This window comes from Podarcis erhardii, assembly GCF_964252035.2.
Source record: "Podarcis erhardii genome assembly, chromosome: 11".
Classification (NCBI taxonomy): domain Eukaryota; kingdom Metazoa; phylum Chordata; class Lepidosauria; order Squamata; family Lacertidae; genus Podarcis; species Podarcis erhardii.
The window spans coordinates 42,480,041-42,492,860 of record NC_138501.1 but is presented as its reverse complement, the minus strand read 5'-3'; the positions used below and the strand labels follow the sequence as shown (position 1 = coordinate 42,492,860).

The window sequence follows — 12,820 nt, the reverse complement described above, 5'->3', positions numbered from 1 at the left end:
CTGAGAATTTCATTCACACAGTTGAAGGATATCCCCTTTCCCCACTTTGTATAGTCAGCCAGTAAAAGCTGTAGCACCTGCTTGAGAAAAATAGCTTATATATGTCAGCCTGTCACACTCACTGCCCTCCAGCAATGTGCAGTGTTTGTCTCTGCTGGCCTCTCTTCATAGACACCATTTCAAAAATAAGTTGGAAAAGATACAAAGGACTCAATACCGAAATAAGAAAAAATATCCTTCTTTAATTGCAAATACATTGCATAATCACAGTCACTTTTTATACTCTCTAGTACTTCATATAATCATCATAAATAATTGTGTGTTGCATAGCTTTCTAAATGTGTACAAAGGGACAAAGCTCTGTTTCTTTTATTATTACAAAAAAAGGGAGGAAAGTAATAAAATTATGGGTCACGTTGTTAACCTCCAGTTGCTTCCGCTCATTTACTGTGAAATATGATCTCAAAGAGAGATTGGCCACAAATCTACTGAGAATGAGTTTGCCCCAGATCCACTCATTACTGTGAGGCATGCATGGGGAAAATTCCTAGTGAACTGTCTGCACAGTTACAGACAGTCTCGGACAGGGATTGCGTTAAGATCTTGAGGGATTACTCAAAGGTTATAGAATATTATTTCTTCCTTTCTTCTGTGTGTTTGTTCATGCCAGTTGGGAAATCTTTAGCAAAAACTTTTCAATGTCTGCATCTCGGCTAATTTTTGGTTACTGCTACCTACTGCAGAAGCATACACACCAAGGGGCTAAGCTGTCATATGTGCAGATCCTATGCACTTTTAGCTAAGAGCAAGTCCCCTTGAACTCAGTGGTTCTTGCTGCTATGTAAACATGCACAGGATCAAGCCGCCTTTCTACTGAAATCAATGGATCTACTTCTAATAATGATGCTTAATCAGCAATACATAGAATCTTTGGAATTGTGGCCAATTAAAAACATGTTCTAGGGAACTAGTATTTTTTTCTGTAGACACATTAAGCCTTTAAAAAGCAAAAAGCAAAGCTAAACCATCTTTTGACAACACAGAATATTCTCATTACACTAAACGTTGTGAATGGTTTGATTATACTTTTCTTTTCGTAAAATAAGAATGGGCATGAGTCAGTCAAAGCCTGCACTTGGCTCACTCCCACTGAAAGCAATGGGACTTAAGGTCTGCTGGATCATGCCCACACTGCCTCTTCTTGCTATTCTGCTTTCATGCCTTAATTGTCCGCCACCCCTTACTAAAAACCCAAGGAGCCAATCCAATTGGCCCATTGCACATGCTTTTAAGAAAAAAAGCCATCAAGCGAACTGCACTAGATTCATGAGATTTTCTGAAGTACCACTAGTGATGCGAAAGCCCTTGAGCATTGCAGCCCTCAAATCAGGACTTATTAAGTAGGGGATATATTCAGTATATTCTTTTTCGACCATGGACCAGCCATAATCTCTTCCCCTGCCAGCACTAAATTGGCATTGCGTACAAGTTGCAGCCAGGGGAATATGGAACGAGAACTGACTACATGACTGTTTGTATTTTACCAAAGATACATGGATTAGAAGTCTGATTACAGGCAATTTTATATTGCACCTAAAATGGGGATCATTCAAGGTCATTGCCTCGTGGCTGGAAAGTACAATTTATGAACTGGCTAATAACACTGACACTTGGCCACTTTTCCAAACTTCACTGTTTTGCTAAGAAAAAGGAAACGTCACGCATTTCTAGCTACCTCTGACTGCAAATTATTCCACTGCACTTGGAATTACCAATGCGTTAGGATTTTTATTTTTTACTTTTTGTTCCAAAGTAGAATCTATTATCGAGTCCATGTTTAGACAGTTCTGGGGCTAGTTCTTGGGCTAACAAATAATACAGCTGGATTGTGTTACTACCAGTAAACGTCTCTGTAAAAAAGGGAACTGAGAAACTTTGGACAATAAAACATATAAAACTTTATACATTATCAGTGCATTTTTAAAATATTGTACAACTGTTTTTAACAGTGCAGTCCACAAATCATTTAAGCTGCAGAACTAGTACCTAAGGTAGCTTACAGGTCACTCGGCTGCAGAAAATTACCCTGGTGCACTTGAAGACCCTTGCCTATTTTTGAGCACTCATTGCAGATGTAAAATTTCCTCCTTTATGCTAATGTTAGGCCATTCATTGCGTGAATGCAGAAAGTCCCATTCCTTGCCTTGCACACCCTGTATCCTTGGTGCAACGAGAGGAAGGGAGTGTCATGGTGAAGGTGAGAAGGCAAACAATTATTTACAACTCCACATTGTACATGTCCTCACCTTCAACTCCCACCAGCATCCTTATGCAGCATTAGGGAGTTGGGTGGCAAGGAAATGGAGGCCAACAGCACGGCATAATTATTTGGGAGTGTCTCAACAGGTGGAGTACACCCAACTTGCTCCTTCAACTGAGCTCCTTTAAAACTGCCTACAATTTAAAGTCACAGATACAGCAGCTGCTCCCCTACTGGAAGACAAAGGAGAATGAAATGTGTTCTGAGATGTAGAAAAATTGAAGATATATAATCATGGTCAACCAGTATCCTGTCCAGCCTGTAAAAGAAAAAAGGAACAGGAGGAAGGAAGTGCAGGTGGATGTTCATAGCTATATTTGCACAATCCTTCCTCTAGATGTGAGCAGAGTATGATATGGGAATCCTGGGTGACAGCCAAATTCCTGATGCCCCTTGCTCTCGAGAGTCGAGTTACACTATAAGCAGACTCGTGGGATGCATCTGTTGTTAACAATCTAAGAGAGCAGCTGGGTCAGAGCAAAGGTCTATTTAGGACAGCATTCCATTCCAAATAGTGGCTGACCAGATGCGTCTGGGATGCTCACAAGCCGGGCATGAATGTTATGGCGCTGTTCCACTTGTGTTCTGCAACAATAGCTATTCTGAAGCACACTTCCTCTGATATGGAAGGTAATATATAGCCATCATAAACTGCTGAGCTGTAGCACTTCAGGCAGCAACCAGATGTTCAAACATTTGAACGCTCCTTATCTTAGAAACCAACAACTGCATGCAGACCAAAGATAGCATGTTAAGGAAACGTGTAGAAAGGACTGTTCCTTTCTAACACATATGTCTTCTACCTACAATCAGGTCTTGGTTTTTTGTATGCAGATATACAGTTCTCCACCTGCACATTCCAACAATGGATAATTCTCACTGAGTGCTGATCACCTAGCTGGCTCTTAATTTGGTCCTGCCTGCAGTGCTAAAGTAAGGGAAGACAGTAACTTCAGTGAATCGTGTACATGGGCCCATTTCCATGGGGCTAAACTGGAATATGTGCAAGTACGCTGGCTTAAATGACTTGTGGACCACTGCCCTGCAAAGTTTTACTCTTTCCAGGTCACAAGCTCGTTTTAATGATTGCCTTCTCCGTATGTTCGGGAGTCTTTCGACGCAGTCCTTTGTTTGTAATCTTCTCCGGATCCCAGATCCACTATGTCCTGATAGTTTGTAAATTCCTGAGGTAATGGAAACTCTTCAGTCGATGAATGAGTCCTGTGGCCAAACACCCGCTCTTGCAGCTCAGCGATGTCATTTCTGATGTCGGCCATCATTAGCAACAGGAAGTCAAAAGAACCCGGTGGCCCCTAGAAATATTAAGAGGTGTGACAATTAAGTTACTAGTCCCTCGTGCTCCTAATGACTTACAGTACGTCACAGCACCAGTTTCGGATAGATTATCAAAACAGAGGAAAGGAAACTAATGAAAATTGAAGTTTGGAAAAGCAATCTGTACTTGAATCTTTTCCGAATGCAAATTTCAAATAAGAAATGAGAAATGCTTTAGTGTGTAAGATTCTGTTACCCTCACTATTGTGGGCACAGAGTTGGCTTTGTATAGGAACTGAGAGTGTCTGATACGAGACGTTCATGTCTTCACCACTTATTTCATTAAAAGAAACGTCAACAATTGTTTAAAGGGAAGAGCACAGAAGGCACTTATTGGGACTGAAAAACAGACAGATGCTCACACCTTCATACTGCTAACCATTAAACAATGTCCTCAGTCTGGAGCCCCGTGTATGCTTCAGAGCAATTCCAAAGCATAAATGAAGACTGTTCCAACTGATTGCAGTTGGAGGGGCAAAGGGATACAGATATGGGAGAGACAATTCCACCCATACAATTATCAGCAGCCCTGGAAGGGAGGGGTCAGTTTTTCAGCGTTCCCATGCCCAGTGCATTTGTCTGGATGGGGCAATCTTGAGGTGCAGATTTTGGTCACTGTAGCTGTTAATATTAGTATATTTAACAGTGATGTAGGAAAAAGAAATATATGAAGCAGCCCTTCATTTCATGCTATTATGGGTGGTATCCAGCTAAACAGTTATGCTAGCACAAGCACTTTGGGCTGTGTGATGGAACTTTGCCTTTCCTCTCCCCGTGCACCTCCTAAATTTGATCTGGGGGGGGAGGGGGGTTGGGAGCAATCCTGCAACAGATTTAGAAGCACATGGGGGGCTACACAGAGAGAGGAGAGGGAGGGGAAGTTATGTTGTGTAGCTCAACGGGTTTATGCTAGTGCAACTGTTTAGTTGGATACCCCCTCTTTATGTTGTAGCATAGAATTGTAGAGTTAGAGGGTCGTCTAGTCCAACCGGTAGTAAGTAAATAAACATTTGGAATTGGATAAATAAACAACATTGCATTGCAATTGGATAGGATACTTACCGGTGCTCCTTTTTCTCCTGGTGCTCCTCTGTCACCCTGTAACAAACATCATTTTCATTGATTAAAATGGAACCATAATTTGGACACTTATTCCATCCTTCGAAAGCAACCCGCATTCGTTTTCTCAGGCATATGAAACTGGTTGAGAAGTGGGTTGCTGCTTGATTGTAATGTAGTTTCTTTCATATTTTGATATTTCATTTATGATACTTATTTTAAATTGGTGTTTTCCCCACCCACCCCTACTATGGATTTGTATATTTTTAATATACTGTATTGCTATCTAACAACCTGGAAACCTTTGAGTTGAAGGCCAGAAAACAAATTCAATAAACAAATGTCTAAATAATCGTTCAAACCATGCATTAAGTGATCTGAAAAGTTACACCTGAAGCAAAGGTTAAGTGTTTGAACATCCTACTGAGTTAAATGGGACTTACACTAGGTGTATTTCTGACTGAGTTCAGTAGGGCTCTCACACTACTAAGTGTGAAGCCTTGATTTCATTTACCATTTGTTACATATCAAAGTTAAGTATCATATTTCCAATGACAATCTTTTTATCTGTTGTAAGTATTGAAATCAGCAAATTGAACCAAGCTTTGATGATTATTCCAGAGCAGGGAAAAACTCTAAAACAACTTCTCTCCAAAAGCCAAATCTATCTGTATTGGGAATAGTTCCCATCAAATTTACCATAAAGTAAATGAACAATAGATTCATTTACACCCTAGATGCAGGCTAAAAATGTTTCCAGTTAATATAACAGATGGACAATATCATGATAGCATGGAACCTTCAATTTCAAGACACATCTAAGGAGATATGGCACTAATCTGTGATAAAAGATAAACTGCAATGCTCAATAGGATGGATTTGTGGCTCCATTACTGTATCAGGATTTGGGTCTGCAGCTGTCCTGAGCTTGGGAGATATCAGGGGTATCAGGTGGAGATTCAGCCTGTACATGACCATCAAACTGGTTAGGAAGGAACAACAGGAAAACAATCTATATTAGCAGGCAGGCCATGTTGTACGCCCGATTCATACAGAAGCTCCCTTGCAAGGCACTCTCACACTACTCAGCCACAAGGGGGCTCTGCTTGTTGTTTCTTGGGATAGGCCAGCTTTACTGCTGCCTTCCAGTTAGTTGGGAACTGGGAGCAACATTTCATAAGACACATGCTAGAGGGGAAAGAATTGCTTGCTCACCTTTGCTCCATCTCTTCCTGGTGCTCCCGGAGGACCCTGAAAAACAAAACCACAGTCCTTATGAACATGCAATAGCTCAACCAATACTCTGCGTGCATTTATGGAACGGAGGTGCAATACTGACCACGGGGCCCCTTCTGCCCTGTTTAATATGGGACAGGTCTGGAGAGGGTCCCATAGGCCCCATTGCTCCTCTAGGGCCTGGCAGACCTGGAGGGCCAGGAGATCCAGGAAATCCAGGGCTCCCTTGCGGACCTGTGGCACCTGCAATAAAAGGGAGATGGTTAAAGCTCTCAGTGGGTTCATATATGTGGCTGGTGAATGGGGGCTGAGTTAGGACAACAATGGGGAGAAGCAGCACCCCTGCTTTAGCCTGTATCTCAATTGCTGGGAGACTAACCAGGAGCCCAGAGGATTGCACCATCTGCCTTGTATCTTGGACAAAATAAGATCTATTCAGCTCAAAGATTATGATGCAATTACATAAACAAAACAAAACAACCACATTACTGATTGATTGATTGATTGATTGATTGATAGATAGACAGACAGATAGATTGCATTTTCTCCAAGGAGCTCAAGGAGGCTTATATGTTTCTCCCTGCTCCCCCATTTAATACCCACAACAAGCCTGTGAGATAGTCTAGACTGGGAGAGAGTGACTGGCCCAAGTTCACGCACCAAGCTTCATGGCTGAGTGCAGATATGAACCCTAGCCTCCCAGGTCCCAGTCTGACACTCTAACCACTCTACCACGCTGACTCTAATGATATTGCACTTTATTGCACGGTATTAATAGTAGTACTTTAATGCTGGTTCTGAATGTGTTTTTATTACTTTGTATTTCACAAGGATGTTTTTAAAATGTCGCAAGCTGCCTTGATTCCCAGCTTGCAAGGAAGGTGGGATAGAAATGCAATAAATGGAATAAATACTGTAGCTCTCCTGCATATAAAGAGCACAAAGAGTGAGATCTGACAGGTTGAGCTTGGCAAGGAAAGTTGAGAAACCTTTCTCAATTCCCAGTCCAGAGATTCACTAATCACTAAACAAATATATAGCTTGGGAATGGAATATTTTCAGTTAGGAGAGGAGGTGTGGAAGAATCAAGCTTGCAGCACCTTGGACAGCTCCTGGGATGGGATAAACCAGATGGAACAAGGCATGCTTTGAGGCTCTAACTATGTGTATGTGTATGTGTGTGTGCGTGTGTATACGTATATACCACATATATGTGTGTGTGTGTTGATGCATGGTTGTTCCTACTCTAAGCTCCTTGTACAAATGGTAGTATACAAATATGATAAACATAAAAATTAGTTTAACTACTTTATTGCTTTACCTGGAGGACCCTGATCACCTGGCTGTCCAGGAGGACCTGGTATTAATGTATTGGATGCAAGTACTTTTTCCCCTGTGATTGGTTTGCTAAGGTCAGCAGCATTATTTGGCAACAAAGCAACCTGCAAGAAGGAAAACACCACAAACCATTAGCTACGCAGCATATTCAGTGACATCTAGTTGAGTTTTTGTTGCGTATGACTTGGAAGACAGCACAAAATGAAATCCTCAGTTCATGACCCAGCTACTTAGTCCATCAATCTGAAAGAGCCATGGTGCTGCACTTGGACTCAGAAGCTCACTGCTGTTTGATGGGTCACTCAAGGCACAATCCTAACCCCTGGCCACCAGGGGTTGGATGAAGTGTTGTAGCTGGCGCTGCATCCACAGACTTGGAACTTGCACCTAGAGGAAGGTTGGGTCAGGAAAAATGCCCCTTTTCTGAGCCAGCTCCTAGGCTGGAACAGAAAAGAGGCCCAGATCAGGTCTACTGGCATCATGTGATAGCAGCATGGTAGGCACAGGAGCCTCTCTGCTCCAAACCATTCTTCTTAAGAACTTTTTGTGGGCAGATACTGGTGTCAGCTCCTTCCTGCTGCTTGGGAAGGTGTATTGGGGCACTTCTCTCTGACAGAGCTTCTCTGTTGGTGGTTGAGCTTCCTTCATGGCATGTGTATCTGAAGAAGTGTGCATACACACGAAAGCTCATACCAATAACTAACTAAGTTGGTCTCTAAGGTGCTACTGGAAGGATTTTTTAATATATTTTTTAATATATTTTTTTCTTTTGACTATGGCAGACCAACATGGCTACCTACTTGTAACTAGATTCATGGCAGAGGTCAGTGGAGCCCAGCAGAGTTCTGGACATGGCGGATCAGGGGCTTGATTTGCGCTGTCCCCTATTCTCTCTCCACCACCTTATCTACTTCACAGAGTTACTGTGAATGGACAGCTTCAAGGAAGCAAAAAATACCCAAACATGAAGAAGTAGACAATAGTCTACTTACAGGTAGGTAGCCGTGTTGGTCTGCCATAGTCGAAACAAATACTTCATGTGTAAGCTCATACCAATAACAAACTTAGTTGGTCTCTAAAGGTGCTACTGGAAGGAGTATTTAAATTTTGTTTAGACAACAGTCTGGAATTAATAGCTTTACCTTTTGTACCTGGGTACATACGCTGCAACACAATATATATATACCCTTCTCACCAAATATGAATGGTGTATGGTGTGTGTACAGTACATGTAAGTTTATTTTTTAAAAAAATATCTGGCTGCTGCTTCAGAGTTCTTAAAGAGACGTATGTTATCCTACATATGAGCACTCTGGATAAAGAGAGAATGTATTTTGATTAAACATAGGCAAGCATAAAAAAAACTAAAGTGAAAATTCACCCCTTAGTTTTTCACAGGGACAGATTCCTAGATTCATATTCCGGCTGAGTAGTAGTAGTAGTAGTAGTAGTAGTAGTAGTAATTACTGTCTGCTCTGACTTGTAACCCCCATCCCCAAAGTCTTCAGCAGAGCTCTTATTCAACCTTGTTACAGCAGATTGCTTAAACCAAGGGCCTGAAACCTGCAGACACCCAGAATCCTTTTTATTCCAGCCTCCATTATCCTCAAGGGATGCAGGTGGCGCTGTGGGTTAAACCACAGAGCCTAGGACTTGCCAATCAGAAGGTCGGCGGTTCGAATCCCCGTGACGGGGTGAGCTCCCGTTGCTCGGTCCCTGCTCCTGCCAACCTAGCAGTTCGGAAGCACATCAAAGTGCAAGTAGATAAATAGGTACCGCTCCGGCGGGAAGGTAAACGGCGTTTCCGTGCGCTGCTCTGGTTCGCCAGAAGCGGCTTAGTCATGCTGGCCACATGACCCAGAAGCTGTACGCCGGCTCCCTCGGCCAATAAAGCGAGAGGAGCGCCGCAACCCCAGAGTCGGTCACGACTGGACCTAATGGTCAGGGGTCCCTCGGCCAACAAAGCGAGAGGAGCTCCTGTCTACTCTCTCTTCACTATATCAGGGTCAGAAGCATCTGCCCTGTGCTTTGATGATGAATATTATTATCTTAGCCAGACACGAGCATGCACTGATCTAATTTCTATTCCATTCCACTTTCTTGATTCAGGCTTGGAATCACTCTTGAAAATGATCTCACTCCCAAGTCTCTCTTCATGCATGAATCTTTCTTCACAAGGAAACAGAATACCTCCCTACAATATTTTCAAAAGGGACAATAGTCACAGAAATGAGATCTAACCCCCACCATGGCCTGCATTACATGTACTTTTGAAGAAGTTCCGTGCGGAAACCATGGCTCAGTTGGCTTGGCGATGGATCGCCTGGGTCCAGGCTAACACTTATTTCTAATTAAATGCATACTTACATGTATCTGCGCAAGCAACATGTGCAATGAGAGCTATTCCACACATGGGAATGCTTGCATGCCTGGATTGCCTGCTATTTATTTCTTTTGGCAAAGGGCTCTCCCTCTCTCCGACTAGTTTTGCAACTCTGTCGAGGGGGATGATGGGGAAGAAGGTTTTTTTTTGTTTTGTTTTTAAATGTATCTCTGAGGAATTATTTCCATTATATCTGCATAGAATCCCTGAGTGCTGCAGAGAATCCTGGGGCACCATTTAGGGCAAGAATAGGCAAACTCGGCCCTCCAGATGTTTTGGGACTACAATTCCCATCATCCCTGACCACTGGTCCTGTTAGCTAGGGATGATGGAAGTTGTAGTCCCTGAACATCTGGAGGGCCGAGTTTGCCTATGCCTGATTTAGGGCTCGCTTCACAGTGGCTATTCTCCAGGTGTTTCGGAATTTCTTCTGATATAAGGTGAGCTGAGAACAGGACCAAGCACTCCACACTGAAGGGAGAGATCGGTGATTATAAGCAAGCTGTGTTCCAGGGAAATTTGCTTACCACTGCTGATATTCTATCCAACGAACTGCTAAAAAGGAGCTATTCTGGGCTCCTTTGGGAGGAAAGGTGGGATATAAATTTAGCAAATAAATGCATACATATACAGTAAGCTTCTGAGAACTCCAGAACTGTCATGTCCATCAGGCAGCAGCTGAGCTCCAATACTTCACTCATATTTTGCAGCCCCATTTGCACTCTGCACACACCATTCACTGCAAACTCTTTCTTATCTCCCCATACTGCTCTAAACCCAGCACTGTAGTGTCATTCTGGTGCATCTTCTTGAGGGTAGGGAAATGGTGGCTTCTGGAACACCTAGAACACCCCAGAACATCTACTGCCACCTGAAAAGCCCCCAAAACATATTAGGAATCCCACCCCGCTTGAAATCATTCCAAATTTCAGCTGCCTTTTGCCCCACCCTCCAAGATTCCAAGCCTAGAGTTGGAAGATTCACACTTCAAGCTTAGCCTCACATCATGCTATCAGATTCCTGATGATATTGGCCAGGGTGAGTTTTTCTTGCATGAGATAAAACACAATACAGTTCCCTTGCGGATTCTTCTTTTGAAGGTTTTACAGAATAAAATTGGCTTATATTAGTCTTATATTAAAACAAAATAACAAAACCCTGGAAAAGGACTCTTTCTCTTATGTCCTCTAGCTGAATAGCAAGATCCACCACACCTAATATATTTTTCCAAACAATCCCATGCAAAACACACATGACAACCTTCACAAAACTCAAGTTTTCACATGTGTCTCAGTTTCACATGTGTCTCAGATTTTAATTTTATTTTATAAAAAAGATAATTACCATGCGTTGGGAGAAAAATAGATACCGACCCCCCGGCAATCTGTCACATTATATAGCTTTGAAATGAATAATTGCCCATAAAATAATCTAGAACTGATTGTCATATAGAAAACATAGCATCCATGCTCTTTCCTTTGGGGATTTAACCTCTCCTGTATCAGAAAATACTGTGTGAAAAATATTTACAGTTCAACTTCATTATGTGGGATTCTATTAATGTACCCCCAAAATATGGTAAATACAAAATGTGATTAAACTGACTCTTGTAAAACTGGCCACTCAACTGGAAGGGACCGAAAATCTGGTTCTAGGACTACTCATTGCCCTAAATTAAGATTATTCTTCTGAACTATCTTTTAGGAAAACATCCCCAAGTGACTGTGTTTTTTTAAGCCTCCAAGGAACAAGATTGCACCGTTTTCCTAGAAGACAAATTCACTTGCTGAATTTCTATATCTGGGTTTATTGTTCTGCAGCAAACCTATGAAATATCTTATTTAGAAACTCCATTCTGGCCAAGCCCATTATGTCTTTCTTCTCAACTCATGTCAGCGGCGTAGCTTGTCGCTCAGGTGCCTGGTCCTGCAGCCAGGGGCAGGGTGAGCCGGCCATGGGGGCGGGGCGCGCTGTATGGATTCTATCCGCCGCCTCCCCCTCAGCTGTAGGGCAGCTGAGGGAGAAGCGGAGGGCAGATACAAGTCCCACGCTGCTGTTTTAGGCAGTGTGGAGCCTGCAGGCACCCTAGCCACCATGTCACTCCCAGGAGAGACGCGTTGGCTCAGGCACGCTGTGGTAAGTGCCAGCCCCCATGGTGTGGCGCCCAGTGCCAGCTGCGTTTTGTCACATTTGTTGACTAAACTAAAAAGTTTTGTGAGCCCATTTTTTTATATATATATAAAATTTACAAACTCATATTTTTGTCATTTTGTCACTGCCCCTCAGTGATGACACCCGGGCTGGACCCCGCACCCCACGCCTCCGCCACTGACTCTTGTACCTTTTGTTTCAGTTGCAACACTGTCTGCTTGATTTGATAGAACTCTTTGCAAGAGGCACAGCAGGCCCCTGGTTTCACCACGTTGTCAGCCTTCTCAGAAAACCCTGCAAAAAGGGAAAAAGAGAGAGAGAGCAAATATTCCAATGCATTTTTCCCCCAAGAGGGAAGAAAACAAAGCAGGGGAGAGAAATGCCAAAGAAAGCTGTGCTGGGGTGATGAGCCTTTGAAGTTTTCCTTCCTGGCTATTCCGTGAGAGGAAGAGGTGCCCTTGGTATTAACAACCTTTCCCAGTTGTGAATCACCATGAAAGGCTGCACAGATCCAGCCTAAGCTCGCTGCAAACAGTCTTAGCAGCAGCTGTTTCCAGTTAGCAGGTCTTAATGCCCTTTTGTAAAACTCTTTTTATATCTGGGGCGGGGGGGGGGGGGAAGAGTGTTTACCTCTCTACTTTTATCTGAGTCTTTACTGTACAGGACCCACAGTGATTTATAATCCCCCTTCAAGGGCCAATTTTTGTATGCTGTAAATTGTGCCAATATCTCATGCAGTGAGACCTTTTGCTTGCAATTTGCACAAAGCCGGCCTTTATCACCACTGATTATGTTTGCTGCGCAATGGAACACTTCATGGCAGAAAGGGTCAGAGCCACAATCGCAATAAAAAGTAACTCTGAAATATCTACTGGTACATTGCTGGAGCCACTGAAACGCAGAGAATAACAAGAGATCGCAAGAAGTATCAGAATAAGACGCTCTTTACAGAGCTTTAAATCTTTAGGAAAGGCACAATATACTCAGTGCTTTTCTTC

At 42.8% G+C, this 12,820-nt stretch overlaps 1 protein-coding gene across 2 annotated transcripts in view; it reads right to left on the bottom strand.

The window, feature by feature from the left end:
* Positions 1 to 222: 222 nt before the first annotated feature.
* Positions 223 to 12,820, bottom strand: part of CCBE1 (collagen and calcium binding EGF domains 1) — a gene marked incomplete at its 5' end in the record, with an annotated part of 143,063 nt that continues 130,465 nt past the window's right edge. For both annotated transcript variants that reach the window (XM_081881587.1, XM_081881588.1), the window contains 6 exons: positions 223 to 3,633; positions 4,718 to 4,753; positions 5,930 to 5,965; positions 6,054 to 6,193; positions 7,272 to 7,392; positions 12,013 to 12,116. In XM_081881587.1, the coding sequence (XP_081737713.1) occupies positions 3,400 to 3,633; positions 4,718 to 4,753; positions 5,930 to 5,965; positions 6,054 to 6,193; positions 7,272 to 7,392; positions 12,013 to 12,116 (671 nt within the window). In that variant the 3' untranslated portion in view covers positions 223 to 3,399. The remainder of the gene's footprint in view (positions 3,634 to 4,717; positions 4,754 to 5,929; positions 5,966 to 6,053; positions 6,194 to 7,271; positions 7,393 to 12,012; positions 12,117 to 12,820) is intronic.